At 46.1% G+C, this 27173-nt stretch overlaps 1 protein-coding gene across 2 annotated transcripts; it reads left to right on the top strand.

Annotated features, from left to right (window-relative positions):
- The first annotated feature begins 103 nt into the window (after positions 1-103).
- LOC310764525 (uncharacterized protein) lies at positions 104-27173 on the top strand. 2 transcript variants are annotated; one of them, XM_083618691.1, is made up of 14 exons: positions 104-299; positions 1632-1823; positions 6062-6202; positions 8981-9124; positions 12764-12907; positions 14419-14529; positions 15969-16079; positions 17161-17307; positions 17655-17807; positions 19341-19505; positions 21864-21926; positions 22949-23014; positions 24750-24887; positions 27007-27173. In XM_083618691.1, the coding sequence occupies exons 1-14, from the start codon at positions 233-235 to the stop codon at positions 27048-27050; spliced, it is 1686 nt and encodes a 561-aa protein (XP_083474817.1). In that variant the 5' UTR covers positions 104-232; the 3' UTR covers positions 27051-27173. The 2 variants fall into 2 exon arrangements, with proteins under 2 accessions (XP_083474817.1, XP_083474818.1); XM_083618692.1 differs by having other exon boundaries at positions 1635-1823.

Here is a 27173-nt window from a genome sequence, read left to right on the forward strand (position 1 = left end):
AGATGAGAAATCGTGGCTTGCCGGGAACCAGGATAACCAAACCCTAGAGAAGGAGGGCAGAGGCTGCTTTCATGCTGGCAGGGACCCACCGCTGGCTCAGATGGGAAACTCCTGTGCAAGCGCCCCCTGTTCCCCTGGGAAGGCGGCGAGGGAGGGAGGTCCGCCAGGCCAATGTATATATATAGCCCAAGGTGGTGCAACTCGGGCAGGCCAGCCGCTTCCATGCAGCGCCATGCAGCTCCCATCCCTCTGCCTTCTCGCGGGGCTGATCATCTCAGTGGCCAAGCCAGGGCTGGGAGGTTAGTGGAGAAGGGTGTGCAAGCTGAGCCAAAGAGAAACATGTGTGTGTGTGTGTGTGTGTGTGTGTGTGTGTGTGTTTGGGTGTTTGGGTTTGCAAGAAAGAGATCTCTTTTTTTCTAATTTTGTTAAATTTGCTTAGTAACATAACATTATTATATATAATCTATAAAACAAAGAATACAAAACAACATTCATTCATACTACAATGCATAACTACATAACATTAATAGATATGGTTTCTGAAAAAAGGCTTACATAACAAAATCAATTCAAAATACCATCTGGTTTACCTTTTTATTCTTATTATTATTTCCCCCCCCCTCCAACCCTCCCCCGTCAGGCCTTCCTTCTTCATATCTTCTTCATATCTTTATCCATGTACACAGTCTGTTCATTCGAGCTTGTGTCTTAGGGTTGGCTCCCCCCCTTTCTATCCAGTTCCTGTAAAATGCCCATTTATTTGTGATTCTTTGGCATTTATTTACTCATCTATCCTCTGCCACTATCTGTGCAAATATTTCTGACTGTACGTATTCAAAAACATAATCATTCCATTTTCCCATATTCCATTTGGCCTTTTCTTTCCATCCCAGAGCAATAACTGCCATTCCAGCTAGAATCATAATCTTGTACAACTTGCAAGAAAGAGATCTACCTCTTCTCATGCACAAGCAGGGAGTTCCTCTCATCCCGTCTCCAGGAGCTGCTATGAAGGCATTTGAAGCTCGGGGACTATTGATTTTTTATTTTACTAATGCATTTATTTCTCACCTTTTTCTCTCCAAGGAGCTCAAGGTGGCGTACGTGGTTCCCCCCCCCCCTTCCTCATTTAATCCCCACTCCTGTGAGGTAGGCTAGGCTAAGAGGCACCATCTGCCCCCCCCCCACGGTCAAACCCAGTGAGCTTCATAGCCAGGTGTGGATTTGAACCCTGGCCTCTCCCAGGTCCTACTCTGACACCCTAACCGCTACACTGTACTGGCTCCCACTAGGAGGCTGTCTTCTCCTGAATCAGACCGTTGGTCCACCTAGTCCAGTGTTGCCTTACACTGACTGGCAGCAATGGCTCTCCAGAGCTTCAGGCAGGACTCTCTGCCAGCCCTGCCTGCAGATGTCTTTGGGGATTGGGACCTTCTGCTTGCAAGGCAGCTGCTCTGCCACTGAGGGATCAGCAGGACCCACTGGCAGCCTTTCTGGAAGACCTTCCTCTCCAGAGAAACACCCTCTGGAGCAGAGGAATTAACAGGAAAGGCTGGCCGGCCAAGAGGAGGCAGGGCTGTGACTTTTCTCTGAGAGGCTCTGCTGCCCGAATGGTCTCTTCTTTTCCACAGCAGGTGCTGAAAAGGGAAGCCCGCTGCCCTCAACTCCTGCCTCTGCCCTGGAGAAAGCTGGACTGTGCCCACCAGGGAGGAATCTGGATGCCCAGCCCTCCGAGGTCTTCTGCCTCTCCGATGCCTCCTGTCCCGGCAGTGAGAAGTGCTGCAACATGGGGACTCTGAGGATCTGTGCGCATCCTGCAATGGGTAAGTGGGGCAGACAGAGGATGGGAGCAGCAATGGTGAGAACCACCTGCTTAGGGGAGGCCAAATGGTTTGACTTTCCACAAGCCCAGAGTTAAACTATGGAACTCACTCCCACAAGAGGCAGGTGATGTCCACCAGTCTGGATGCCCTGAAAAGAGAATTAGGCAAGTTCATGGAGGAGATGAATATCAGTGGCTAGTAACCAGGATGGCTCTGCTTCTGAACACCAGCTGCTGGAAGATACAGAAGGGGAGAGTCGCTCTTGCCCTCAGGTCCTGCTTGCAGGTTTCCCATAGTGGGTGTCTCGTGGGCCACTGTGAGAACAGGATGCTGGTCTCCCTCTGGAGCTTGTGGACTCTCCATCACTGGAGGTTTTTATGCAGAGGCTGGATGGCCATCCAGGGCCTTGCAGAGCCAGGCAGAGACCCAGGCCAGGCAGATAATCTGCCCCCCCCTTTTTTTACCCTGGGGATAACTGAAGTCTTATAAATAAGTAAGTATATAAATAATTTTCACAAAAGTTATGCTGACAAATAATTTTATTTCAAGGCTTGAACTGCATCTGCATATAAAGACAAAATGGAAAATACAGATATACAATAGTGCTTTTTAAAAACACATAGGGAAAAGGATTATTTTAAGTATTTACATTTAAAAATGCTTTCCTAGCTTTCTTTTCTGCAAATTCTTGAATTACGTAGGAAAAATCAAGCAACTTCGCCTTATTGTGGTTTATGTTTATCATTGCTAAACCATTTAGGCGTTCTTGAGCCATTGTTGATCGAAAGAAAGACTTAATTCGTTTTGTGAATATGCTGACCGAGGCCCCCTTTGGAATCTGAGGCTCGGGCCAAGTGGCCTATATGCCCCCCCCCCCGTCTGGGCCTGTGGCCCTCTGTCATGGATGTTTTAGCTCAGATTCCTGCATTGCAGGAGGTTGGACTAGATGACCCTCGGCTCCCCTTCCAACTCGACCATTCTATGCTTCTATGCTTCTCTGACTAGACGGGTTATTGCCCTGATTCACCAGGGCTCCTCTTATCTTCTCAAGCCTCCCCTCACCCCTGGCCGTTGGCTCAGCCAACTTTCTGCCATGAATATTCAAAAACACTCTTATGTCTTGAGGGAGAAGAGTCTGTTCTGAAATGCTAACAAAAAGTGGCTCAGAGATAAAATGCTTATATTCCGTGAACAGGAAAGAGATATTGAAACATCCCTCCTGATTCTGCCTTTCCAGCAGCAAACCTTCATAGAATGATAGATCTGCAGAGATGGAAGGGACTCTAAGGTTCATCTAATGCAACCCTCTGCAATGCAAAAATCACATACATCGAAGCCGGCAGACAGGCGCCATTATTTCTGTTGAACATAAATTTTAGAGAAAAAATGTCAGTGGGAAGGGGGCCATGATTTTCATTTAGCTTGGTTTCTTGGCAAGATGACTATCAAACCAGGGTGAAAGAATCAGCTCCAGGAATAACCTCAGCAAAGACCTGCAGTAGCAGCTGGATCCAGGCCAGCATCCTCTTCTCACAATAGTCGAGAAGATGTCTCTTGGGAGTCGAGGACCCGCCACTCGCATAATAAGACACACAGACACATTATTTTAGGTTAATGGGCGAAATTAGGCCACAACTTTTATTGGTTACAGCATGTGAGTAGTATTGGCACTGGATGAAACAGCAATACAAGACTCCACCCCACCGGGAATCATATCAGGGTTAACAACCAATGGGAGGAGCTTGTTGATGCAAATCATAGAATCATAGAATCATAGAGTTGGAAGAGACCACAAGGGCCATCGAGTCCAACCCCCTGCCAAGCAGGAAACACCATCAGAGCACTCCTGACATATGGTTGTCAAGCCTCTGCTTAAAGACCTCCAAAGAAGGAGACTCCACCACACTCCTTGGCAGCAAATTCCACTGTCGAACAGCTCTTACTGTCAGGAAGTTCTTCCTAATGTTTAGGTGGAATCTTCTTTCTTGTAGTTTGGATCCATTGCTCCGTGTCCGCTTCTCTGGAGCAGCAGAAAACAACCTTTCTCCCTCCTCTATGTGACATCCTTTTATATATTTGAACATGGCTATCATATCACCCCTTAACCTCCTCTTCTCCAGGCTAAACATGCCCAGCTCCCTTAGCCGTTCCTCATAAGGCATCGTTTCCAGGCCTTTGACCATTTTGGTTGCCCTCCTCTGGACACGTTCCAGTTTGTCAGTGTCCTTCTTGAACTGTGGTGCCCAGAACTGGACACAGTACTCCAGGTGAGGTCTGACCAAATACAACTGGAAGCTCCCCCATGATGTCCCCGGGGGTCGTGCCATGGCCCCAGACACCAGCAGGGCATCAGACAGGATCCACGACTGCCGGATTCCTTTAACAGAATACCTAAAAGAGGAGGGGTAGATGATGGTGCATACCCAATCCTCCAACACAGCACACCTATTCCAATGCCTAACCACCGATACCAGAAGTTGTGATGAATTGCTACGAGGTAGGCAAAAAAACCAAGAGGCTGGTGCCAATTTGCCAAATGGATAAAAAAAGTCCTACCAGGCCCCTTGGGCAACCAAGGCAACCAACCGAAGTCCATAGCAAGGTCAATACGCAAAAAGAAGCTGACCTAAGAGGGAGGGAGGGTGGGAGATCCGAAGAAAGCAGGAACAGACTGGGAGCTGAGCGCTGCCGCGGCCGTTTAAATGCGGCTAGCCCCGCCCACCAGCCGGCCCTATTGGTCGGCTGGGAGGCTTGGCCACGGCAGCAGAAGCAATCAGGAGCAGGGAGCCCCACAGCGGGAAGCTGCTCCCGCTCACAACCCCTCCCCTCTGGGAGGAGGAGAGGCCATGTGGAAAAAACCTCTAGCAGGATCTGAGCACAAGAACCAGCCCCCTTCCTGTGGTTTCCAGCAACTGAGATTCAGAAGCACTGCTGCCTCCATCTGTTGAGGCAGAGCAGAGCCATCCTGCCCTGGAGCCCTACATAGTCCTTTCCTCCTCCATGAATCTGTCCAATTCTCTTTTAAAGCCCTGTAATCTGGTGGTCATCACTGCCTCCTGTGGCAGGGAGTTCCATAGTTTATCTATGCATTGTGTTCTTTCTTTGACCTCTTCTGAATCGTCCGATCTTCCTGAATCCAGTCCAGAACATGACTCCTGCAGGTAAATCAACCACAACTTTTTATCTATCAAGCTGGAGTTGGGAGGAGGAGGTCAGGATGAATCCTCCCTCAGCACTGAGTCACCAGCACAAGCCCTGAGGCCACTCTGAGGGACAGGCTCCCCGGCCAAAGGGGTTTCTTCTGTGGGAACACAGCATCCCTTCTGGTCTGTCTCCTCCTGGCCTGGACAGACCCACAAGACCACCTGACTCTCTGCTGACTCAGTGCCTGACCTGCTCCCACCTGGCTTGGCCTCATCTCAAGAACATTTCTGGAGGAACCTCGCCTCACTGAAGTCTTCGTCAATGGGGTGAAATTCCGTTCAGGTCACACTTCAAGACAAACCTGCCCGATTTGCTCCTTCCAAAAATGCAGGGATCCTTCAAATTTTTCACTTCTCCAGCACGGCGCAGTTTCCCACATGAGAAATCTGATGAAAGAACAAGTTAATAAGTTAGAATATTCAGGAAATGTAAAAAAATTAATTTAAGGAACCGCAAAAAGCGGAGGAAGGAAGCCAAGTTCTGAAATGTGAGAATGATTGCAAAACTATTGAAATGTATATAACTGAAAAGCATAAATAAAAAAATAATACTTTTTTAAAAAAAAGATGAGAAATGTGTACAAGACTGTAAATAACAGGGGAGTGTGTGCATAAGTGAAACTAACATGCAAACATGCAAATTCCTTGCAAAATTTGTATATTCAGCCAAACAGCATAGACAAGCATGTATATTTTCATGGAGAAAATGGTGACAAGCCATGACGGTTATACTCTGCCTCCATGTCAGACACAGTAAATGTTTCCGGATACCAGTTTCTGGAAACCACAGGAGAGGAAAGTGCTCTGGCGCTCAGATCCTGCTTGTGGGTTTCCTGTTGAGGCATCTGGCTGTCCACTGGGAGAACTGGAGGCAGGACTACATAGGCCACTGGTCTGATCCAGCAGAGCTCTTCATATGGTGAATTTTCATGGAGAAAATCCATGGCAATATGGGGAACTGTACTTGAGTTTGGAAATATGAGATATCACACTGGCAGATTTTGCTCCTCACCCCCTATCCTTCTTCTTCCCCAGTGAGCCCAGGCTACTGTCCGAAGCTCTGCTCTGGACTGAAGGAGGCCTGCCATGTGAGCTGTCTGGATGACACCTGGTGTGGCCCCGGGGAGAAGTGCTGCCCTGACGATTGCCACATGCGCTGTGTGGCAGCTGCCCCAGGTAAGCGGGGGTCTTTGAGCTGGTGGATCTCTGCTTGGGAGAGAGACGTTGCGTGTCAAGACCCCGTAGCCACCCCTCGCTGGGAAAATAACTCACACAAGACACGGATATTAGGTTAATGTTATTGGGCAAATTTTGCCACAACTTATTTGATTACAGAATGTGAGCAGTATTGGCTTAGGCATTGATTGGACCTGACTATATCTGACTCCTGCCCGATGCGCAGGAAGTCTGGTAAGGGTAAACCACTGGAAGGGGAGCCCTGTCGATGCAGACCAACTCAAGCTCCCCCTGGTGTTCCCATTAGGGTTATGTCATGGCACTAGCCCCTGACCGGGCTTCGGACAAGATCAACACCCCCGGATTCCTTTAATGGAATACCCATAAGCTTGGAGGGGCAGGTGATGGCCTCGCCTCTCTTCCCCCATCACAAGGTCAAACAATGCCTAACCACAACCCTATGAGGTAGGCGAAAACCAAATGGCCAAACCCAATTTGCCAAGTGGAAAAAATCCTACCAGGCCCCTCAATGGTGACCAACCAAGGTCCACAGCAAGGCCAGTGCCTAAAACCTGCAAATTAGGGAGGGAGGGCGGGTGATTGAGGAAGCGAGCCAAAGAGGAAGCCCTCCAGCTCACGCCTCTGCCTAAACGGACCCGGCCACGCCCCTGGCCAGAGGATTGGCTGGCCGGGCTCTGACATGGCCGGGATCCCCCCAGGCAATAGGGGACTAAGTCCCCTGCCCCCTGAGGGGAGTGGGTGGCCACGTGATCCACAGCAATTCATCCCCACTGGGAAGTGGAGCGGCTCTCTCGCCTTTCTTCATAACCATAGAATCACAGAACTGTAGATTCAGAAAGAATCCCCAAGTCCAACCCACTAGAAGGCAGGAATCATAGCTAAAGAAGCCCTGACAGGTGGCCTTCCAACCTCTCCAAGGAGAGACACACCCTTCGAGGGAAGTGCGTTCCACTGTCAAACAACTCTTACTGTCCAAATGTTCTTCCAGATCTTTAGTCATAATCTCCTTTCTTGTAACATGAATCCATTGGTTGAGTCCTACCCTCCAGAGCAGGAGAGAACATGCTTGTTCTCTGTTCCATGTGACAGCCCTTGAGATATTTGAAGAAGACTATCATATCTCTGCTCAGACTCCTCTTTTCCAGGCTTTGTTGTTTAGTCATTCAGTTGTGTCCGACTCTTCGTGACCCCCTGGACCAGAGTGCGCCAGGCACTCCTGTCTTCCACTGCCTCCCTCATGTTGGTAGCTTCGAGAACACTGTCCAGCCTTCTCATCCTCTGTCGTTCTCATCCTCTGTCATTGAGAACTGGACCCAGGGTAAAATAGACCTTATGCCACATGCATAAGACGAAGCAGAAAATGGGAGATTCAGACCAGTCACTAAAGGAAGGAATCCTTCACTCTGCATGCAGCTAAACTATGGAATTTGCTCCCACCTGGTACAATGATGGCCATTCATTTAGAAGGCTTTAAAAGAGCATCATTGAAGTGAGAGCTGAACCATAAAGAAGGCTGATCGCTGAAGAACTGATGCTTTTGAATTCTGGTGCTAGAGAAGACTCTTGAGAGTCACAAGGAGAAGGGGAAGACAGAGGACGAGATGGTGAGACAGTGTTCTCGAAGAGACCAACATGAGTTTGACCAAACTGCGGGAGGCAGTGGAAGACAGGGGTGCCTGGCGTGCTCTGGTCCAGGGGGCCATGAAGAGGCGGACACGACTAAATGACTAAACAACAACAACAACAACAACAACAAAAAAAAAAAAGAGGATCAGACAAATTCATGAAGCAAATGAAGGCAATTGAGACCTGGTCCTAGGAACACAAGCAGCTGCCTTATTATCCCTTGGGCCTCCTAGCTTAGCACTGCTTACACAGACTGGCAGCAGCTCCCCATGATTTCAGGCAGGCATTGTGAGGTTGCTTATACCCAGTGCTTTTTTTCAGGGGGCACTCAAGGGTATGTAGTCTGGCACCTCTTTTTGTTGTCGTTAAATAGTGTGGCACTTACTGCAACAACTTCATGGCCAGCACCTATTTTTCTAGAGGGGGGGAGCACTGCTGATACCAGACATTATTTTTTGCACATGGCCTAATGCCCAGATGTGCTGAGTGAAGAAATCCTCCCTCTTCAAAGATCTGCCCTGGCTGCCAAGTTGTTACCTGGCCAAATTCAAAGGCTTCCCTTTGAGTAGATAAAGCCCTCCAGAGCTCAGAGTCAGTTCAGTCCAAGAATTGCCTTCCCCCGCAATCTAAGTATCCCGCCAACCGCTTTGACCTCCGTAATGGGCACATAACGTTCCTTCTCCGCTTGCGAGGGGTTGAGCTTTCCAGGTGGCAACAATGACAACATTCTGGCACTCGCTGCCTGCGAAAACGGTAGGTGCCCTCTGTGTTGCCTCTTCTAAATCATGGTGTTCATGTCTAAGGAACAGACTGAAACAGGTCACTGGGACAGAAGATTAATGGCAGTGTTGATGGGCAAAGGCAGGAAGAGGCCTGGCGGTCCCGAGATCGGGGAGCAAAATAAACACTCTAAATCAATAAACTTGCATAACTAGCGCCAGAGGACAGGAATGTCACTTCTGAGGAGGGGGAGGTATGCGCACCCCAGGTCTCTGAGAAATCTGCATTCTGGGTCTAACCCAAAGTGTAGACACTGCAATATATGTCATGCTGAAAGGCTCTTGGGCAGCAACCTTGGGGCGGGAGAACAAAGGCTTCGACTGAATGGTGTTGTACTTCTTTCTGCCCCAGTTAGGCCTGGCATCTGCCCACGGAGGATGGCATGGCCGAATGGCACCCCCTGCCAGAACCAATGCGAAGATGACAGAGACTGCCCTGAGGACCAGAAGTGCTGCTTCGCTGGCTGTGGCCTTCAATGCCTGAACCTCTCTGCAGGTACCAGAGCCGTCTCATGAGCATCTCTGGGGCGCAAAACATGGGGGTGGGGAGTTTCCGGGTGCTTCACTTTCCTGCGTCACAGGGCGTTGGACTAGATGACCCTCGCGGTCCCTTCAAACTCTACAATTCTATCCTTCTGTGATTCTAAACTCTCTCTTTTTTAAAAAATGAATATTTATTAGATTTTCCAATTTTATATAAACACAAAAAGAAAAAGAAAAAGAAAAATATTAAAAACAATTCAGTTTCAATAACAGTTTTTCAATCCCATGTTTCTTTGACTTCCTCATACCTCCCCTTCTTGTTCTCTAGTTCACCTTATTAATTCAGCAAATCCTAATCTCTTAACATTCCTTTTAAAATAAAACCTTATTTTCCATTCAACTTTTTTAAATTTAATAACATAAACAATTATAATCCCCATTATCTTTATCATAACAGCTAGTCCCCACCAAAGTTCAAGCCAACATCTTTTCAAAGTTCATTAATTTTATAATATTTCTGTAGATAATCCTTGAATTTCTTCCAATCTTCTTCTGCTGCCTTTTCTCCCTGGTCGCGGATTCTGCCGGTCATTTCTGCCAGTCCCATACAGTCGATCAACTTCATCTGCCATTCTTCCAGAGTGGGTAGATCTTGAGTCTTCCAGTGCTTTGCTATAAGTATTCTTGCTGCCGTTGTAGCATACATAAAAAAAATTCTGTCTTTCTTTGGCACCAGATGGCCGACTATGCCCAAGAGAAAAGCCTCTGGTTTTTTCAGAAAGGTATACTTAAATATCTTTTTCATTTCATTATAAATCATTTCCCAGAAGGCCTTAATCTTTGGGCACGTCCACCATAGGTGAAAGAATGTACCTTCAACATCCTTACATTTCCAGCATTTATTATTGGGCAAGTGATATATTTTTGCGAGCTTGACTGGGGTTATGTACCACCTGTATATCATTTTCATAACATTCTCTCTTAAGGCATTACATGCCGTGAATTTCATACTTGTGGTCCATAACTGTTACCAGTCAGCAAACATAATGTTATGTCCAAGATCTTGTGCCCATGTGATTCAGGCGCATCCAGCTAAAGGTTGCAAACGCAGGCATGGCCATCCCGTCTGGTTCTTCTCCACGACACCAAACTTGCTAGCCAGCCGGCCACTCACAGATCAAGCCAGGCCACCCAGACCTTAGCAGACAGCTGCTTACAGTGCAAATAGTTACAGGTGGCTCAAGCAAGCAAGCCCAGCCACATCGTACTATAAGAGAAAAGAGGGAAACTCACAGACTCTCCAAATTGCGCCCGGTTTGCATGCAAGGTTCAATCCCCACTGGCAGCATCTCCAGGTAGGGCTGGGAGAAATCCCTGCCTGGAATCCTGGAGAGCAGCTGCCAGTCAGTGCAGGCAATGCTAAACTAAATGGACCCACCGATACTTACAGTGATCTGTGTCACATGACAAGGCAGGGATGACGGAGGTGCAACTGTTACCGGAAAAATCCGAGGGCTCCCTTGGACAAAAACAAAGACACCAACCAGGATAACTTGGAGCAAAACAGCAGCCTGTAGGCTTGGCCTTTATTGAACTGTTGCAACAGGGTATTCCCCTCACTTGCAGGAGAGAGGAAAGACACAGAAAAATGGTGTGCAAGACCTTATAAAAACTTTTGAAATTCCCATCCTCTAGGTCAAGCCCACCCCCAGAAACATCATGCATACATTACAGAAAGGAGGGGTTGAGGGAGGAGTTGTGGTGGTAACCTGAGTGTCCTGTCACCTGGCTGGTTCCCTTCTCCCCCCTCCCCATGAGTCATTTTCAGAAGACAAAAGGTAGTCGCAGTTTCCTGCCCCCTGAGGGAAGATCTGATCATTGTCCTTTGTTCCAGTCCATGCTGAATCCACTCCCATATGCAAGTTCTTTGTGATCTTGATTGTCTTCTGTCTAGGACCATCAGGGTTGGCATAGCAACTGGGCAGGGCTCCTGTGGATGTGCTGGGATGGCCTGTATCAAACCTTCCCCATTTTGTAGTCCTTCCTTCATGGAGTAAAATAAAAGTGGAACAGTGCAAATCCGATGTATGGTTGATTTTCTATGAATTTATAACAGAAGCATAGCGTGTGTAGTGTGTGAGTGTGAGTGTGTGTGAAGTTTGTACAAACTGAATGATTGGGGGGGGGGTTCCTGCTACACAGCGATACCTGGAAAACAGTTTTAGGAGAGAGCAGAGGGAGGAGGGAGTTTTGTGCCAGTGACCCTCCTGCTAACCTTATTTGCTCAATGAAATGCACCAGCAGGTTTTGTTTGCCAAACTCGCTGCTGGGTCTGAGAGAAGGTGGCCAGGAGCCAGTTTCCCAAGGCTCTGAGAAAATCCTCCGCAGCCAGTTAAGGCCTCTTCACATAGCAAACCTCTGCCTTTCCCAACTGTCTCCCAGGAATAGGACTGAGTTCAGAGAGGCTGTGAGCCAGGGAGCCTGGAGAATGGGAGAGGTTTGTTCCTGGACAGGGGTGTCTTTAAACATAGGGTTAAAATATGAAGGATTTGGAAGAAATGCGCCCAGGTCTTCCCGCAGTGCCAGGAGGTGATGGGACCAGTGGCCATGATCTTAGTTTCTTTGATGTTGAGCTTCAGACCATGTTTTGCACTCTCCTCTTTCACCCTCATAAAGAGGTTTTTTAATTCCTCCTCACTTTCTGCCATCATGTTTACTTAGGAAATATTTATCTGCTGCCCTTGTTATCCAGGGCAGTTCACAATGACATAAAACACAGCGAAATAAAAGCAGCAGAGAAAACAACAACCCAAAGACATCACTGGAAAAGTTTTAAATATGTGGGCTTGTGTGACCTGAAAGAAAAACAGTCCCTGGCAGGTCATCTGTGCACATGTGTCTCTTTAATCACACAGTAAATGTGGCACGTAGGACAAATCAAATGTATTTTTTGGTACAGTGATTTATTTGTGCAATTTAAAGGGTTGCCAGACCCTTTCTCTCATGTGCCTTATTCAAACAATTTTAATGCTTCTGTTCGTTTTTATTTAAAAGGCTAAACCAACTCCTATTATTATTTATCGTGCAGTTTCCAAGCATAGAAACCCAGTATGCAGTCATTAAAATATCAACATCCATAATTAAACTATGTTCCTCTACAACCAGGCCTTTGGCTGAATAATATTCTACAGCCTTTCAAATGTGTTTTTACAGTGCTTTTTTCTGGGGGGACACATACCCCAAACATTTTGTGAATCTTTGTACTTTTGTCCATTTACAGTGTTTTTCCCAATTTGAACTATAAAACTGTGGTTTTCTTGAGTCAAAATGAGAGTAACCCCTAAGCATTTTTAAGGGGGGGAAAGCACTGTGTTTTTAGGTGGGGTGCTATTGTTTTGTTGTTTTTGTTTTAACTACTTATGTGTATTTTTACCATGTGAACTGCCCTGATACACAGATTAAAAATTAAAAAATAAAATAAACGAATGACATTAAAACTTGTGGGCATCCCAAGAAGCTGCATTTGGGGAGGTTCCAGGCAGATAAAAGACAGGATTCTCTTCATGCAGTGCAGGGTTAACTTGTGGAACTCCTTGCTGCAAGAGGCAGTGAGCAAGATTGTGACTGTGAACAACCCTCTTCCCCCCTCCAGAAAATCCTGCTCCGTGTTCAGAGGCACCAGCCGAAACCACTCCAAAGAGCTGCATCGATTTCTGCAAGGATCACTTTGACTGCCCAGCAGGCGAGAAGTGCATCTCCACGGACTGCGGCTTCAAGTGTTCAGCGCTTCACCCAGGTACCTTGTCTTCCCCTAGTGGCACTCCTGAAAGGTCAACTTCTTTCTCAAGCCACCGCAGGAAGGCTGGAGTCTATCAGGTGACACACACACACCCAGTATAAACCTCTGCATTGCAAGGGTTGGGCTGAATGTCTTTTGGGGTTCCTTGCAGGTCTGCAATTCAGTGATTCTATTGTTCTAACAAAATAAAATCAATTCCTTCCAGTAGCACCTTAGAGACCAACTAAGTTTGTTATTGGTATGAGCTTTCATGTGCATGAACACTTCTTCAGATACCTTCATGCACATGACAGCTCATACCAAAAACAAACTTGTTGTTTAGTTGTTTAGTCATGTCCGACTCTTCTTGACGCCCTGGACCAGAGCACGCCAGGCACTCCTGTCTTCCACTGCCTCCCGCAGTTTGGCCAAACTCATGTTTGTAGCTTCGAGAACACTGTCCAGCCATCTCGTCCTCTGTCGTCCCCTTCTCCTTGTGTCCTCCATCTTTCCCAAAATCAGGGTCTTTTCCAGGGAGTCTTCTCTTCTCATGAGGTGGCCAAAGTATTGGAGCCTCAGCTTCAGAATCTGACCTTCCACTGAGCACTCAGGGCTGATTTCCTTCAGAATGGAAAGGTTTGATCTTCTTGCAGTCCATGGGACTCTCAAGAGTCTCCTCCAGCACCAGAATTCAAAAGCATCCATTCTTCGGCGATCAACCTTCTTTATGGTCCAGCTCTCACTTCCATACATCACTACTGGGAAAACCATAGCTTTAACTATACGGACCTTTGTCATTTAGTGATGTGATGTCTCTGCTTTTTAAGATGCTGTCTAGCAGGAACCAGCAAGCCACTCCAGTATCCCTGCCAAGAAAACTCCATGGACAAAGACAACAGGCATATAACAAACTTACCGTATTTTTTGCACCATAACACTCACTTTTTTCCTCCTAGAAAGTAAGAGGAAATGTCTGTGCGTGTTACGGAGGGAATGCCTATGGGTGGCATGCCTACGGATTTTCCTCCTCTAAAAACTACGTGCGTGTTATGGTCGGGTGCGTGTTATAGAGCGAAAAATACGGTAGTTGGTCTCTAAGGTGCTACTGGAAGGAATTTTTATTTTTTTATTTTTTTCGACTATGGCAGACCAAGACGGCTACCTACCTGCAACTAGATCTATTGTTCTAGTTCAGGGATGTCCAACTCCCAAGAGACTGTGATCTACTCCCACTATGAAAACACTGCCAGTGATCTGCCCAATGGATTGACCAAAGCCGTTGAGCTTGTTGAGTTTTTTTGGGGAGGAACCCCCACAGTTGTTCAGCTTCTTCTGGGGAGACTTCGGCAAAGTTGTTGAGCTTTTTTGGAGCGGGGTGGGCAGCGGCGATCGATCAGGATCACGCAATCAACCAGGAAGGCCCTGCGATCGACCAGTAGATTGGGATCGCCCGGTTGAACATCCCTGTTCTAGTTGGTCTTAATGGGAAGCGCTTCTCCTGCTCTTGATTCTGCCCCATTTCCCCCCAGCTGCAACCAAAACAAACACAGCGGCGCAGAGACTCATGGGACCCACCTCAGCCACCATTTACGCACCCGGCCAGCCGGGCAAGGGCCCCATCCTGACCCCCCCACCTGCAGGTGAGTGACTCTGGAGGGAGTTCCTCTGGGTGTACTGGGGCTACGAGGGCACAGCCCTCCCCTGAAAACTCAACGTTTTCCCCAAAAGACCCCAAACCCTCCTCAAAATCTCAGAGCCACACACCTTTCCTGTTCGCCACACCCCTTAGAGTTCCTCTGTAGGGGATCATTCGCAATTCACTTGTGCCTAGCCTAGAAAGCATGGCCACCAGGGGGAAATTCCTACTTGCTCCCGTTGAGCATTAAAGAGTGGTTTTCCCCAGGGGACAACAAGTTTTCTCCAGACTGCCATGCTCTCTGGGTGAGGCACCAGTGAAGTGTGGAGGAGCCAATAGAGGGGCATCTCTGCCAGTCTCCCCTTCTCCTCCTCCTCGGTCAGCTCCTTGCACTGCTCAGCCAATCCTCACCCAGGCATGCAGCTATGGCAACAAGGTCCCTCCCTCTTTCTGAGCCCTTGGAGGGGGGAGGAGGGGGATGCGGAGTATTTTGTGCCAGTTGGGTCTTGAAATCTATGCACCGTTTCATGGTTGAAGAAACCCAGAAACAGCCCTCAAAGCGGTTCACAAAGAGAATGGAACAATAAAATGGTCATTGAAAGCCACTCTTGAAAACATTCAAAAAATAAGTTATGCAGTCAACTAAATACAGATTAAATGTGCACCAGCAGCACCCAATGCGTCTGTGCCGGCTGGTCTAAACAAGAATGCTTTCTTTTTTCCTTTCTTTTTCTTTTTTATTATAATAAATAATAATAATATTTTTTATTTATACCCCACCCTTCCCAGTTCAAAAACCAGGCTCAGGTCGGCTAACAACAAATTTAAAACACTTTCAAACACTTAATTATAAAAGCAGCATAAAATACAGTATAAAAAACATGAATAACAATGAAAATCAAAAATCAATTAGATAATCCCCAGGGCTAGCTGGCTGAATTGGTCCTACTTGGGCCAGCGTGGAGGCCAGGGGAGAATTAGCTGTGGGGTCTCAGAGCGGGTGATCTTCATAAAAGGGGAGGGGGAAGGAAGAGAAGGGAAATAAAAGACCAGGCTGAATTCAAATTAAAGGCCAGGCGGAATAGCTCTGTCTTACAGGCCCAACAGAAGGAGGGTAAATCCTGCAGGGCCCTGGTCTCATGGGACAGAGCAGTCCACCAGTGCAGTCGGAGCCATCACTGAAAAGGCCCTGGCCCTGGGGGAGGATAGTCTGACTTCCTTAGGGCCTGGGACCTCTAAACATATTCATGGACCTTAAGGTCCTCTGCGGGGCAGACCAGGAGAGGCGGTCCCATAAATACGAGGGCCCTAAGCCACAAAGGGCTTTAAAGGATCACATGATCGACCAGGAAGGCCCCGCAATCGACCAGTAGATTGTGATCGCCCGGTTGGACATCCCTGTTCTAGTTGGTCCTGCACTTGATTCTCCACCATTTCCCCCAGCTGCAACCAAAACAAACACAGTGGCGCCGAGACTCGAGGGACCCACCTCAGCTGCCGTTTACGCACCTGGCCAGTCGGGCAAGGGCCCCATCCTGACCCCCCCACCTGCAGGTGAGTGACTCTGGAGGGAGTTCCACTGGGTGTACTGGGGCTACAAGGGCACAGCCCTCCCCTGAAAACTCAACATTTCCCCCAAAAAACCCCAAACCCTCCTCAAAATCTCAGAGCCACTCACCCTTTCCTGTTCGCCACACCCCTTAGAGTTCCTCTGTAGGGGCTCATTCACAATTCACTTGTGCCTAGCCTAGAAAGCATGGCCACCAGGGGGAAATTCCTGCTTGCTCCTGTTGAGCACTAGAGTGGTTTTCCCCAGGGGACAACGAGTTCTCTCCAGATCACCAAGCTCAAGTGTGGAGTATTAACGGAGAAATCTGAGGGCTCCCTTGGACAAAAAACAAGGACACCAGCCAGGAACACCAGAGCAAAACAGCAGCCAGTAGCCTTGGTCTTTATTGAAGACTGTCGAGACAGGACTCCCACCTGCCACCAGGTGGAACGAGATGGAAGCCCCAAACAAAAGAGAACCCAAACTTTTATTAGCTGCTAATCCCCATGCTACATCCCCCCCAAAAACTGCATCACTCATACATCACGGTTACATCATGAAAGGGGAGGTCTGGTGGCAGGAATCTGAGCATCCTGGTCCCTGCCCCCTGGTTCCCCTTGCCCTCCACCAAACATCTATCAAGTGAAAAGTTGCACCAACTTTTCTTGCCATTATTCTTTTGTTGGCATTTTATCACTTTTCCATCTTTGAGCTAATAAAATTCTGGCTGCTGTTGTCGTATACATGAATAGATTCTCCTTATCTTTTGGCAAATCTTGTTCTAAAATTCCTAATAAGAATTTGCTTGCTTATTAAACAAGAATGCTTTCAGCCAGCGCAGGTAAAGGCGGCCGCTTGATATCAAGAGGCAGGGAGTTCCAAAGTCCAGGTGCTGGAACATCAATGTCTTAGAAATGCAGAACGGGTTTTGTGCAGCACCACTAACAGTGCCGGTTCTGGTGTTCAAAGCGGTCGAAGACAGAGAAAGGCAAAGTGGGCATCTACGCGGTAACCAATGAACAAGTTTTAATCGTGGAAACAAATGGAATTCCTAAACTCTCCCCCTCTGCTTCCCTCTCCTGTCAGAGGCAGAGCGGCCTGGAGCCTGTCCTGTCGTCCCCCCAAACACCCCACGGTGGTGCTGGCAGGGGTGTAGGGCTGACAGCGAGTGCCCCGGAGCAAGGAAGTGTTGCTGGAATGGCTGTGCCCGCGTCTGTTTGGTGCCTCTCCTGGGTAAGTTGCCTCTTGGAGGGGGTTACGGGTCAGGTATAATAATAATATTATAATAATTTACTATTTGTACCCCACCCATCTGGCTGGGTTTCCCCAGCCACTCTGGGCAGCTTCCAACAAAGATTAAAAATACATTACTGAGCGAGATGAGCCAATGGTAGCTTCCTAGGTTATCTCCTGGTCACCATCTCCCAGCTCCTCTCTGGGAATTGCACTGTCCAGCCAGATGGATGCTGGAAAGCATTCCTGCTTCATTCTTCCCCTGACCCCTCTCCAGCCTGCTCTGGTGGGCTCCTCACCTGCGTTGCCTTTGTGCCTCAGAGGTCCATGGGTTTTGTGTGTTGCAGTGAAGCCCGGAGCGTGTCCTTTGCAGCTCAGGGGCTCCATGGGGCCTTGCCCAGAACCATCTCTGAAGAACTGCAGCCACGACTTTGACTGCGAGGGCACCAAGAAATGCTGCTCCGTCAGCTGCACCAATGTCTGCAAGGAGGCAGAAGAAGGTAAGGCTGCCCTGCTTCTCCCCAGGCTCTGGGGGCCACACAAACCCATCCTGTCTTTTCCCCTCCCTTCCAGTTCCTAGGCCTGGCTAGGAGAGCTCTTGGTGGCCACAGTTGAGTCTGCACACAAACATACACTGGGAGGCCAGCAAGTTTGGAGACAGAAGTTAATGGGGAGCTGAGCGGAAAGAGACTGGGTGATCCACAGGGCTGCATCCTTCTCAAAGCTTAAACAAACTCTGCCACATTTAACCCTGGGATCTGCTCTATATTTTGTTCCTCTCCTGACTCTTGACTCAGAAAGGTCGTTTCCATAAAGTACTGCATTCAGATTGCTATACGATTACTGTGTCACCAAGTATGATTACATTTTCACCAAAGGTTACATCCGCTGAATCTATACTGTTAATCTGCTTTAAAAAAGATATTTTCCTTGTGTGCACAGAGGATGGGGTCAAGATGGCAAAGGGCCTGGAGAGGAGAGAGAGGAGATATGAGAGCAATCTTCAAATAGGGTTGCCATATTTCAATAAGTGAAAATCTGGAGCTTTTTTTGGACAAAGTTGTTGAGCTTTTTTACAAAATCTCCAAAAAAAACCCACCACGTTTTTGAGCTATTTTTTTAAAGGGGAATGTTCAGAAATTCTGCCAGGACACTATTCCTGATGGGTGATTGGCAGTCCTGTCTTCAAATATCTGAAGGGCTGTCACATGGCAGATGGAACAAGCTCGTTTTCCCCTCCTCCTGAAGCTAGGATCTGAACCAATGGCTCCAAATTGCAAGAAACGAGATTCTGCCTAAACATTAGGAAGAACTTCCTAAAGGTAAAATCTGATTGACAACAGAACGGACTCCCTTGGAGGTTCGTGGAATCTCTTTCCTTGGAGGTTTTCAAACATAGGTTGGGTGGCCATTTGTCAGGGAATCTTTAACTGTGATTTCTGCCTTGCGGTGGTTGGACTAGATGACCCCCAGGTTCCCGGCCAACTTTGCAATTCTACTACTCTTACCTACAAGTAAGAGCCTCCGCCATTGTGTTTTGTGTTTTGGGAGTCTGGACAGTTGGGGCATTGCTAGGCCCTAAAGAGATTCGGTTTGCAGTCCTATGGCCCAAATCATAGCTGTCAACTGACAGATTTGAAAATAAGGGACCAGCAGCCTCGAAAATAAGGGATCAGCAGCCAAAATAAGGGATTTTCCGGGCACAGGTATGTTCAACTTCTGAGCCCCTCTGAGCCGAAGGCAGAAAGCCCAGCCAGCAACCAAACGAAGCCAATAAGGGACAGCAGCGGGACATGGTGCTGGGATAAGGGACTGTCCCGCCAAATAAGGGACGCTTGACAGCTATGGCCCAAATTTGCACACAACTTGCATATGCTAATTTATATGTATAGATTCAAATTCTGGAAGTAAATCCACCGTTCGTGCCAAGAAAAGTAGGGGGAAGGAGAAAGAGAGTCCTGGGGCTGCCCACTGCAGCCACCCCCTCTGACCCCGGTTTCTCCCTCCTCCCTTTTGATTCCCCCCCCCCTTAGTGCGCCCTGGGACCTGCCCCCTCCAAGCTGAAAAGAGCCAGGAGCCGGACTGCTCCACCTTGACCTTCTGCGTCAGAGACAACGATTGCTCCGGGCCCAGCGAGAAGTGCTGCTGGCTGAGTTGCGGGTGGGTCTGCCTGGCTGTCACAGGTGAGGCTCCCCCAGGTGAGGCTGAGGATTGGCTGGGGAGGGGAGGGGATACTTGGGGGGTGGCACATGAACTGGGCACATCCTGGAGTCAGGGCTGGAGACTGGAGGTTCCTTTGCCCATTTGGGGGTGGGAGGTGGCACCTCCACGAATTGTTCCCCTTACGGTTTTGATTTATGGGCTACTTTTAAAATGAGGCTGCTTTTTAAATTGCATTTTAACCTGTATTTTAAATTGGGTGTCCCCCCCATTGTAATTTTACTGGTGTTAGCCGCCCTGAGCCCGGCTTTGGCCAGGGAGGGCGGGGTATAAATTATTATTATGATTATTATTATTAAACGCCAAGGGTTTCTCTATAACAAGAACTTTGGCTGATTAATCAATCTATGGCCTTTTAAATGGTGTGTGGAGGGGTTCTTGTTTTTGTTTGCTATTATGGTGTGTATTTTTGGTTTTTTATATATTATGAACCACCCTGTGAACTGTTGGTGAAGGGTGGTATAGGGAATGCATGCATGAATGAGGTTAAGTCCAGGAACACCCCTAGACTGTAATCTGGACTGCTGAATGGGAGTCATTCCCCATCCAAAACAGGCTGGATCCATGTTATGATGGATGTTTAATGCTGTATTGTTTTTAACACTTGACTGGAAGCCGCCCAGAGTGGCTGGGGAAACTCAGCCAGATGGGCGGGGTATAAATAATAAATGGTGATGATGAGGGGCACCTCTGTCTGGTCTGGATTAAGCTGCCATTTGTTTGCTCTCCTGTGGCCCATTGCTGCCTCCAGGCAACATTAATGCCAAACCAGAATTAAATTTAAGATATTAACGGATTCAAAGGAAAGAGGGGGGTTTGCCCTGCCAGACTTTAAACTGTACTATGAAGCGGCAGCTTTCTGCTGGCTGAAAGAATGGCTACTTCTTGAAAACACAGACATTTTGGATTTGGAAGGTTTTAACAATGTTTTTGGGTGGCATGCATATTTGTGGTATGACAAGGTTAAAGCGCATAAAAGTTTTAAAAACCATATTGTCAGAAAAGCACTATTAAATGTCTGGACCAGATATAAAGATTTGCTGGAAAACAAAACTCCAAGGTGGCTGTCGCCAATGGACGCTAAGGCAGTTAAAAAGCTAAATATGGAGTCGAAGTGGCCAAGATATTGGGAAATTCTGGAAAAGGATGGGGATAAACTGAGATTGCAGAGTTTTGAGAAATTAAAAGGGAAGGTGAGAGATTGGTTGCATTATCATCAAATAAATGAAGCATTTAAATTGGACAGTAAAATTGGCTTCCAGGTGGAAAAATCAAAATTGGAGACTGAATTGTTAGAATCCAGTACTAAGAATTTGTCAAAAATGTATAATTTGCTGCTGAAATGGAATACACAAGAGGAAATGGTCAAATCAACTATGATTAAATGGGCTCAGGACATTGGTCATAATATTTTGTTTGCGGATTGGGAAAAGTTGTGGACCACCGGGATGAAATTTACGGCATGTAATGCCTTAAGAGAAAATATTATGAAAATGATCTATAGGTGGTACATAACCCCAGTCAAGCTTGCAAAGATCTACCATTTGCCTGACAATAAATGTTGGAAATGTAAAGAAAAGGAAGGCACTTTTTTTCACCTTTGGTGGACGTGCCCGAAGATTAAGGCATTCTGGGAAATGATTTATAATGAACTTAAAAAGGTATTTGAATATACTTTCCCCAAGAAACCAGAGGCCTTTCTCTTGGGTATTGTCGGCCAAGGGGTGTTAAAGACGGATATAACTTTCTTTATGTATGCTACAACAGCAGCTAGAATACTCATTGCAAAGTACTGGAAGACACAAGATTTACCCACACTGGAAGAATGGCAGATGAAGGTGATAGACTACATGGGCTTGGCAGAAATGACGAGCAGAATCCGAAACCAGGGAAGAGAAGCAGCGGAAGAGGAATGGAAAAAGTTCAAAGATTATCTAAAGAAATATTATAAAATTAATGAAAATTAGAATGATGTTGGACTGGAAAGTAAATGGTTACTATTAGCAACGGTTAAGACAAGGAGAATAAGGAAGATTAGCTTAAATCTAAATTAAAATAAGGGAAGATTTGCTGAATAACTGATTAGAATCTGGAATACAGAAAAGGGAGGCATGAGGAAGTCGGGGAAGAAAGGTTTAAGAAATTAAGATATGAAATGGTATTTGTTTTTCTTTGTTTTGTCCTGTTTTTGCCTTTGTTTGTTTAAGTATTTGTTGTATTTATGTTATGTTATGTTATGTTATGTTATGTTTGTGTGGTTATAAAAACTGATTAATAAAAAATATTTAAAAAAACAAAACATTAATGCCAAACCTTTGATAATGTTCTTCTCTTAGATAGTCCAGCTATGGAACCACCAACATTCAGCGCTGAAGCCCAGACAGAACTTGGAACCACAGGTTGGTAGAGAGAAGGAACAGAAGGAAGAGGGGAGGGGGCTGCTCCTTTTCTCTCCCCCCCCCCAGGTGGTCCTTTTATAAGGACCCCTTTGCCCCCAGGATATCAAGGGTCCCATTTTATTTTCACCTTTATTCCCCACGTTTTCCTCCAAGGACCTCAAGGTAACGTACATGCTTCCTTGCTTCCTCAATGAAACCCCACAACAAACTTGGGAGGTAGGCAAGGCTGAGAGACGGTCACCCAGGGAGCTTCATGGCTGAGGGAGAGATTTGAACCCTGGTCTCTCCCAGGTCCTAATTTAACTCTCTGACCATTACACCATGCCAGCTTTTATCATTTCCCACTGAAACCCTCCCCTCTTCTGTCAGAAACTCTGCCATTGGAGACTCTTTAGAGAGAGGCAGTCTTTTTTTTTCTTCAAATTTTTTTATTGATTTTCCAGATTTTTCACACATGACAAAAAACATGACAAAGCACACAACAAAGACAATAAACACAAAATAAAATTATTGCTTCAAATACCTAAATCTCTTAACATTGGTAACTGACTTCCTCAAATCCCATCTATCTGAATTTCATTATATCACCTGTATAACAGTTCTCCAATTTCATATTTCTAATAATATTAACTCCTTTCATTGACTAACCTCTTCTCTTTCATTATTATTCCAATCATTAATATTTACTACCACATATTCTTATTCTACCCCTAAGCCTATTTGTTACTTCCAAGAATTTTCTATTTATCTTATATTACAATATTTTGCTAAATATTCTTTAAATTTCTTCCAATCCTCTTGTGTCTCCTCTTCTTTCTGGTCGGGGATTCTTCCAGTCAGGTCAGCCAGCTCCAAAAAACCCAACATCTTCATCTGCCAATCTTCTATTGTTGGTATTTCTTGCTAGCGAGAGGCAGTCTTGCACACCCAGAAAATTGCCCAAATTCCAAGAACCAATGAAATATCAAGTGTTAAGGTGTCCATCTAAAGCTTCTTGTTTCTTTCATGGTGCTTTTCCCCAGGGGCTCCAACTCTTATGCCTCTTCTGAGGAAAACAGAGAAGCCAACGGAGTCACCAATATCAGCAGGTAAGGAGGACGAGAGGAGAGGAGAGCCTTCGCCAACGTGGCAACCTGCTAGACATGATGGACTGCAACCCTTTCTGACCAATGAGGGGCCAGAGCTGGTTGCTCAGGTAGCTCACGTCTCCTGGGGGGGGGAGGTGTTTAGAAAGGCACAACCTTGCTGAAGGACCTTCACCTGCTGCCCCCCCAAAAGTGAATAGTGAAACTTCATGCATTCTTCATATAAAGATCAATGAAATATAAAACCATTCACTTGCAGAAAGCCATTAAGCAATAGACCAACAAGGTCTACCTACACCAGATAAAATTATTTGTAGGTCTAGCTTTTGAGAAATCGGGTTTTGAGAAGTGCCCTGCTCTTCAGAAATGCAGATTTTTGAGATCCTTAAAACATCAGAAGTGAGAATGCTTCTTCCACCTATAAAGGCATTTAACTGGAGGATGGGATTGTTTTTCTTCCCTGTATTTCTCAATTTTTGATCTCCTAATACTCATTCTAGTCCCTGCATGCTAGTTGTTTCAGTTCATGTTGATGATTAACGATCTCTTGACTGTTATCTATGCTGTTCTAAAATGTGATTTATTTATTTATTTATTTAAAAAAACTGTACTTGTTGTATTGGACTTCTATCTATAATATTTTTTAAGATGTTGTAAACGCTTAGGAGGTTTTCCTTGAAATACGTAGCAGTTCATTCATTAGAATGATGCTTTGCACGGTTAAAGAAAGAGAAAAATGGTGTGGAAATTATAAAGATAGAGGTAATCTACATTAGACGCAACAACTTAGAAAGAGTAAAAATTTCGAGGTCTTAGAACAAATGAAGGAAGTCAGCATGTGTATATGTATGTAATGACTAGCTTAGAATGATGATATTGTTTTATTTGTAGATGTGTGTTTTTGCTTTATGTTTTTTTTGGGGGGTTGTTCTTTTTTCTTTTGTTTTTTTTTCCTTTTTGCTTGTTAGTACTGTTTTATTTTGGATTCAATGTTTGTAATTTTTGTTGTAATTTTGCATTGAAAATAATTTTTTTTTAAAAAAAAATGCCACTTGGATCTCCTTGGAGAAACAGGTAGGATAAAAATACAAAAACACTGAGCACGAACAATGAAAAGAAAGAAAGAAAGAAATACGTAGCGGTTCATAAATGACCTGAATATAAGTATATACAATTCCCAACAGCCCCACCCAATCAGCTGTGCTGAGGAAGGCATTGGGGCAGAACATAAAAGGTAAAGGTAAAGGGACCCCTGACCATTAGGTCCAGTCGTGGCCGACTCTGGGGTTGCGGCGCTCATCTCGCTTTACTGGCCGAGGGAGCCGACGTACAGCTTCTGGGTCATGTGGCCAGCAGGACTAAGCCGCTTCTGGCGAACCAGAGCAGCGCACGGAAACACCGTTTACCTTCCCGCCGAAGCGGTACCTATTTATCTACTTGCACTTTGACGTGCTTTCGAACTGCTAGGTTGGCAGGAGCAGGGACCGAGCAACGGGAGCTCACTCTGTCGTGGAGATTCGAACCGCCGACCTTCTGATCAGCAAGTCCTAGGCTCTGTGGTTTAACCCACAGCGCCACCTGCTTCTGGGGGAGAACATGGGGGGGGGGTAATTTCTGCTTATCCCAAGCCAAAGGCTCCCATCCCAGCATCCGAGGCAGAGGGGAGACAGTGGAGCCCAGAGCTTTTGGCCAGGGGACTCAAGCCTTTCCAATCTCGGGTGTCTTTCTGTTTGCACAGCAAAACCCGGCCATTGCAGGGAGTCGGCATACAAGTGTGGGAAGACAATGCTCACCCATGAATGCAAGAGCGACAGCAGCTGCAGTGGGACCATGAAGTGCTGCCTGAGTGGCTGTTCTTGGAAGTGTGTGGAGCCAGGTAAGGGCAGTCAGACCCCCCCCCCCCGCAGGGCCATAGCAACCCCCCCCAAGGCCTTTCTGAGAAAGGAGAGGTCCGTCAGGTGAACAAGGCTGGCACTGATGGAACAGGCTCAAATGCTTATTATTCAAGGTTGTAAAGAGATAAGCAGACTCAGGAAGGCACATTGCCGTGGTGTGGTGAAGCTGGTGGGGCCATTACAAGAAGGAGGGGGGGGCAAGCCCATGTAAGGACATAGGAAGTTGCTATAACTTTTGATTTCCCAGAAATCAAGTAGTTTACAAGAAATCAGGTGGCATTGTATTCTGCAAATGTATAAAAAGGGGGTGCACCCTAACTGGGGTGTGCAGATTGCAAACTCATTGCTCTGTACCTTTGTTCTGCATATGCATCTCAAATAAATCCTGTTAAATCCTGCAAGGTTGGTTGCCACTTCGTGTGAATTCAACAGGAGCCTTTGCTCAACACCCACAATTCCAGCTGCTCTAGACAAAATGCTCTTAACAGTGATGAGTTTCAAAGCACCAAAGAGATTGTGGAGGCCAGAATTCACAGAATCATAGAACTGCAGAAATGGAAGGGGGGCCCCCGGGGGTCATCTAGTCCAACCCCCTGCAGTGTTGGCATCAAAGCAACAGAATCCCCAACAAATGGCGATTTAATATCATGCATGAAACAACTGCAATCTATAAAATGCTATTAACACAGCTGCAACTAAAAAAAATAAGCCAAACATCACAATTACAGCAAAAGGCATATTACACATAGAATCATAGAATCATAGAATCATAGAGTTGGAAGAGACCACAAGGGCCATCGAGTCCAACCCCCTGCCAAGCAGGAAACACCATCAGAGCACTCCTGACATATGGTTGTCAAGCCTCTGCTTAAAGACCTCCAAAGAAGGAGACTCCACCACACTCCTTGGCAGCAAATGCCACTGTCGAACAGCTCTTACTGTCAGGAAGTTCTTCCTAATGTTTAGGTGGAATCTTCTTTCTTGTAGTTTGGATCCATTGCTCTGTGTCCGCTTCTCTGGAGCAGCAGAAAACAACCTTTCTCCCTCCTCTATGTGACATCCTTTTATATATTTGAACATGGCTATCATATCACCCCTTAACCTCCTCTTCTCCAGGCTAAACATGCCCAGCTCCCTTAGCCGTTCCTCATAAGGCATCGTTTCCAGGCCTTAGCAATTGATATGGCAATAATAATAATAATAATAATAATAATAATAATAATAATAATTTATTTATACCCTGCCCATCTGGCTGAGTTTCCCCAGCCACTCTATAATCCATAAAACAGCATTAACAAAACAGCAACTAAAAAAATTAACTGAGCATTGTTAAGTTCCTATGCACTCTCTCCATGCCCCCTGTGATTCATAATCTTTCTATACAGTTCACTACACATAAAATACTCATAATGCCCGTTGTTAAGGCAGCTCACCCAAATGCTACATCGGCTGGGGTCCTCTGGTCCTCCATGATCATGAACCATTTCTAAATATGTGTAACCAGGACAAAATAGGTGGTCACAATTTTCAAGCCGTTTTCTAGTTACATAGTTATGAACTCCGTGTTAAGAAAATCCTGATATGGAATGATGAAAACACTGACAACAAGAGGCAGGACTATGATGATGTCGGAAATGCTTTGGAATTCAGACTGTGGGAAGTCAAAAAAATTAAGATTACAATTTGGAAGACAATTGGACTTTTTTATTTTAGTTTTTTAGTTTTATTTTTATTGGATTTGATTTGATATGTTAATTGGATGTTCTTATTGGAAAATTAATAAACACTTAAAAAAAAAGAAAAGGTTTGCAGTAAAGTGAAGCAGCATTGAAAAGAATGTTTTACCCATTTAAAAAATAATAATAATCAAATGCCATAATGGGAAGAGGGCCAAGCACTTGGCTCACAAGCTGTTTCACAGGTGTTGCAAAGGGTTGGACTAGATGACCCTTTGTGCCCCTTCCAGATCTGCAAAAATTGGGATGAGATTATGGAACTAAGGAGGCATTGTCCCAGAAATCCCGGCCTTAATGTGTCTGAGGCTGTGATTCACTAAAAATTTCCTATTCACCTGTCACTTGTGTGCATTATCTTTTACAGGTGTGATGTCCAAGAAGGCCTCTGTCTACAGAGTTCATAAATAGCCAGTAGAACCCATAGACTGCTTGAAATGCAGTAAATATTTCACCTGGAACTTAACACCCTTATTTTAACTGTTGACACTGTTATGCTGAAACTGAAGGGAACAAATAAAGTTCAGTATTTAA

This window comes from Podarcis filfolensis (assembly GCF_964270895.1).
Source record: "Podarcis filfolensis genome assembly, chromosome: 6".
Lineage (NCBI taxonomy): Eukaryota > Metazoa > Chordata > Lepidosauria > Squamata > Lacertidae > Podarcis > Podarcis filfolensis.